Source organism: Myotis davidii, unplaced genomic scaffold (genome assembly GCF_000327345.1).
Source record: "Myotis davidii unplaced genomic scaffold, ASM32734v1 scaffold480, whole genome shotgun sequence".
Taxonomy (NCBI): Eukaryota; Metazoa; Chordata; class Mammalia; order Chiroptera; family Vespertilionidae; genus Myotis; species Myotis davidii.
The window spans coordinates 814265-817674 of NW_006292360.1; the positions used below are offsets into that span (position 1 = coordinate 814265).

The 3410-nt window shown below is 44.4% G+C and overlaps 1 protein-coding gene across 2 annotated transcripts in view; it reads right to left on the reverse strand.

Moving 5' to 3' along the window:
* The window catches only part of EIF5 (eukaryotic translation initiation factor 5), an 8014-nt gene extending 5107 nt beyond the window's left edge, over positions 1 to 2907 (reverse strand). Inside the window, exons 1-5 of one of the 2 annotated variants that reach the window (XM_006765883.2) lie at positions 2599 to 2906; positions 2408 to 2489; positions 1966 to 2138; positions 1508 to 1619; positions 760 to 905 (exon numbers count right to left, since the gene is read on the reverse strand). In XM_006765883.2, coding sequence (XP_006765946.1) covers positions 760 to 905; positions 1508 to 1619; positions 1966 to 2138; positions 2408 to 2489; positions 2599 to 2670 — 585 coding nt within the window. In that variant the 5' untranslated portion in view covers positions 2671 to 2906. Of the gene's footprint in view, positions 1 to 759; positions 906 to 1507; positions 1620 to 1965; positions 2139 to 2407; positions 2490 to 2598 lie in introns of both variants that reach the window. The other variant, XM_015565392.1, reaches the window with a different exon arrangement.
* Positions 2908 to 3410: the final 503 nt, after the last annotated feature.

A 3410-nucleotide genomic window follows, 5' to 3' on the forward strand; every position in this document is an offset into this window, starting at 1 on the left:
CCTCACAGTCCAGGAACCCTGTGAGGAGCAGCAGACCTAAGCCATCAAACATCCTTAGCAGACATTTTTAGTGCAGCTGGGGAGGCAGGCAGGAGGTTCCTGCCACCACCACTACACTCACCAGCCCGGCTTCCCACAGGGGGAGCGCACTGACCACCAGGGGGCAGCTTGCATTGAGCATCTGCTCCCTGGTGGTCAGTGCATGTCATAGCCAAAACCAGCTCTGACATCCCCTGAGGGGTCCCAGATTGCAAGAGGGCACAGGCCAGGCCACGGTCCCCACCAGTGCACCATCGGGGCCAGGGAGGGACCACGGGAGGGCTCTAGGGCATGTCCAACCCGTCTCAGTCCAGATCAGCTGGAGCCCAACAGCAAGGTAACCTACTGGTTGGAGCTTCTGCCCCCTGGTGGTGAGTGCATGTCATAGCGAGCAGTTATTGGCCTTAGCATATTATGCTATGTTTTCTTTGATTGAATAGTCAACTGGATGCCTAAGCACTTAGCACATTAGACTTATTATATAGGATGTTTCTCTCTCTCCCCTTCTCCCTTCTCTGAAAACAATAAAAAACATTTTTAAAAAATTCAGATTTTTAGTTAACATTAAAGTTCATTTTCCCTTAGATTGGGTTTACCTCAATCCAATCAACCCCACCTGGCACCCAAAACACTGTTGTGGTTTATAGTATTTCTGCTCACTATAACCAAATTTATTTTACACAATCCAAGTGCCTACCGCACTCTCAATACTGCACTTACCACTGCATGTGGAGGGAGACTGATTTCATTTGGTGGTGGTGGTGGTGGTGGTGTCTCACTGCTGGACACAGAGCCATTTTCCTTGTCTTTGCCCTTCCTATTTTTCTTTTCTTTTTCTTTCTTTCCTGTACCACTGTCACTATTCTCTACCAGGAAACAAAAAAGTAAAGTTTAGTACCACGGCTTATTCTACACCTTATCACCCCGATCATAAACATTTAAAATCCTGCTTTTTGTTCCTGAACCCTCCTCGGAGAAAACCAAACACACTGCTACTTAAAATCTGAAGAGGATTCACAGACCTAATTCATTCACTGTATTCAGGTTAAGAATGGAATGTTCCAAAATATTAATGGTTCTGTTAAGATTAAGATGAAGTGATGACTCAGAAGGCCCAGCATTCATGACCCTCTTCCATCACTCATGAAGTTGAACAGGGGCATAGCTGCACTGCACATTAGCTCCCTGCCAGAGCGCTGTCTGAGTCTATATAACGGCTTGTCTCATAGAGGAGAGCACCGGAATAGGTTAGACTTTGTTGCTGTAGCAAGCTCAAATTGTGTCAGACAGTGTTGATCATCTGCCACAGAGTGTTGCTTGCAATGCTCTAAAGCCACTTAAGCTTAATGAGCTAATAAGCCCTCCATTCTCCTTATATGTGTTTTACAACAACGAGAAAACTTCCATTTTCTTTCAAAGAATCAGTAGCTTCACAGTAACATCTTAAGAGTTCATCAGGAAGACTTACCAGGTGGGTTTTTGAGAATGAATGTGCAGAGTTTATGATGTGTGTCAAGCATGCCTCGATAGCCACAGGCTTTACAAGAATTACCTATTGTTTGCTTCTTTGGATTGACATGCTGCCAAAAAAGTAAAAACAAGCATGTCATCCATAATATATGATGAAAATTCTGAGAAAAAAGTGTGAAAAGATCTAACCAACAGAAAACATCTAAAACACCAGCTTAACATTCAAAACAATTATTTTCCACAAACTGATCTACTTCAAAAGTCACTGAGTAATACTGTCAACAAATAAAATAACAAAAATCAGTATGTGAGTATCTCCAAAATTTACAGGTTTTGTGTTAGTCTTCCAATTATGTCTGCTTTGCCTTGTCAAAACATTAGTGCTATCATAGGACTGATCACAAAAGCAGGTATTTAGTTTCTTCTTTTATTGACAAAAATATCAAAGACACTCACCAGCTCTGTTTCAGGATTCTCACACTCAGGACAAAGAACAAATTTTTTAATGAATCCATCCAACATGTCTTGCAGCTTATTCGCCTCATGAGATCCATTGACAATGTAACGGTCATTCTTAACATCAAACTGGGTCTGTGCTCCCAGCTCACAACCAAAATATTTGGTGGGATCTGTTTGGGGGGAAAAGAAAGTTTGATCACAATTAACTAACCTACTCAGCTAGATGCATAAAATTATCACTCCCTATGTTTTTAAATTATTGGGTTAAAAAACGTGTTGCCTACATTTTTTGTACTAACGACATTAAATTAGTTGGCTTTAAATCCAAGGTTCTACTTAACCTTTACATTAATTAGTACACAATCCAGGCAAGATCTGCAGATCCAAGTTGGTCATTACTGTCTATGCCTTTCAGACTTCTCCAAGAGGCATTACTTACACGTTGGAGGCCGATTAAGCGCCTTTGCAACGTCAACCATGTTGACTATAACTGTCTTGATTCCATTTCCTTTGCCCTCAACCTAAAGGAAATAAGAATTTAATTTTGCACTGTCTACCCAAGAGACACAACTTTAAAGAATCTACGAAAAGAGCTTAGGACTTGTTACTAAAACGAAGGAAAGTTACCACCTTGGCAATCAGACGGGGCATCTTGTAGCGATAGAACTGGTCTGACACACTGCGGTTGACGTTGACAGACATTTTGGCTTATTAGTGGCTTTATCAATAAGATGAAGAGATCTTTGATTGCAACTTTTTGGTATCTTCTGTCTGGAGAAGAAGGGATGACATAAACGACTGCAAGACTTCTCGGTCTCTGACATGAAAAAGTTTTCGCCACTGAGGCTGTAAGCTCCTTGCTTGTATGCTATATTCCCCCAATACAGGTACCAATGGCTGCGCAACAGCTCTGGAAGAGAAAGGGGAGAGAACACACAAGCCCCCACATTTAACAGGACTCCTGTATGCAACACGCACTGTATGTCCTAGTTAATTACACCCAAATTTCCAGGGTTAAAAAGCACCCAAGTTCACGCGAAAACAAGCGTTCTCTGACACAGGACACCTGTAGCAACATGAAAGGTCGCCACCTGATTAAGACGCGACCAGGAGGAAATGCCAGACTGAAACAGCGAACTGCCTCTGGCTGCCGCGGACTCCCGGGACGGACCCCACTCGGCATTTCAACAGTCGGCTTCCCTGCAGCGAGCGGCCTGCTTTCCAAACTAATGAAACCTCCCCCACCCCGAACCGGGCCGGTACCGGCACCGAGTCTGGCACATCGCCCTCCCCACGAGCTACCGGGTGAAGACGGCAGACTGTTCTCTACACCGTCCCTGCGACAACAATGCCGACTTCGTAGAGACACTCCCACAACAGCCCGCACACGAGCTCCCAGCGCGAGCGGCCTGCGGAGGACGCGCCCGGCCCCGCTCACGCAA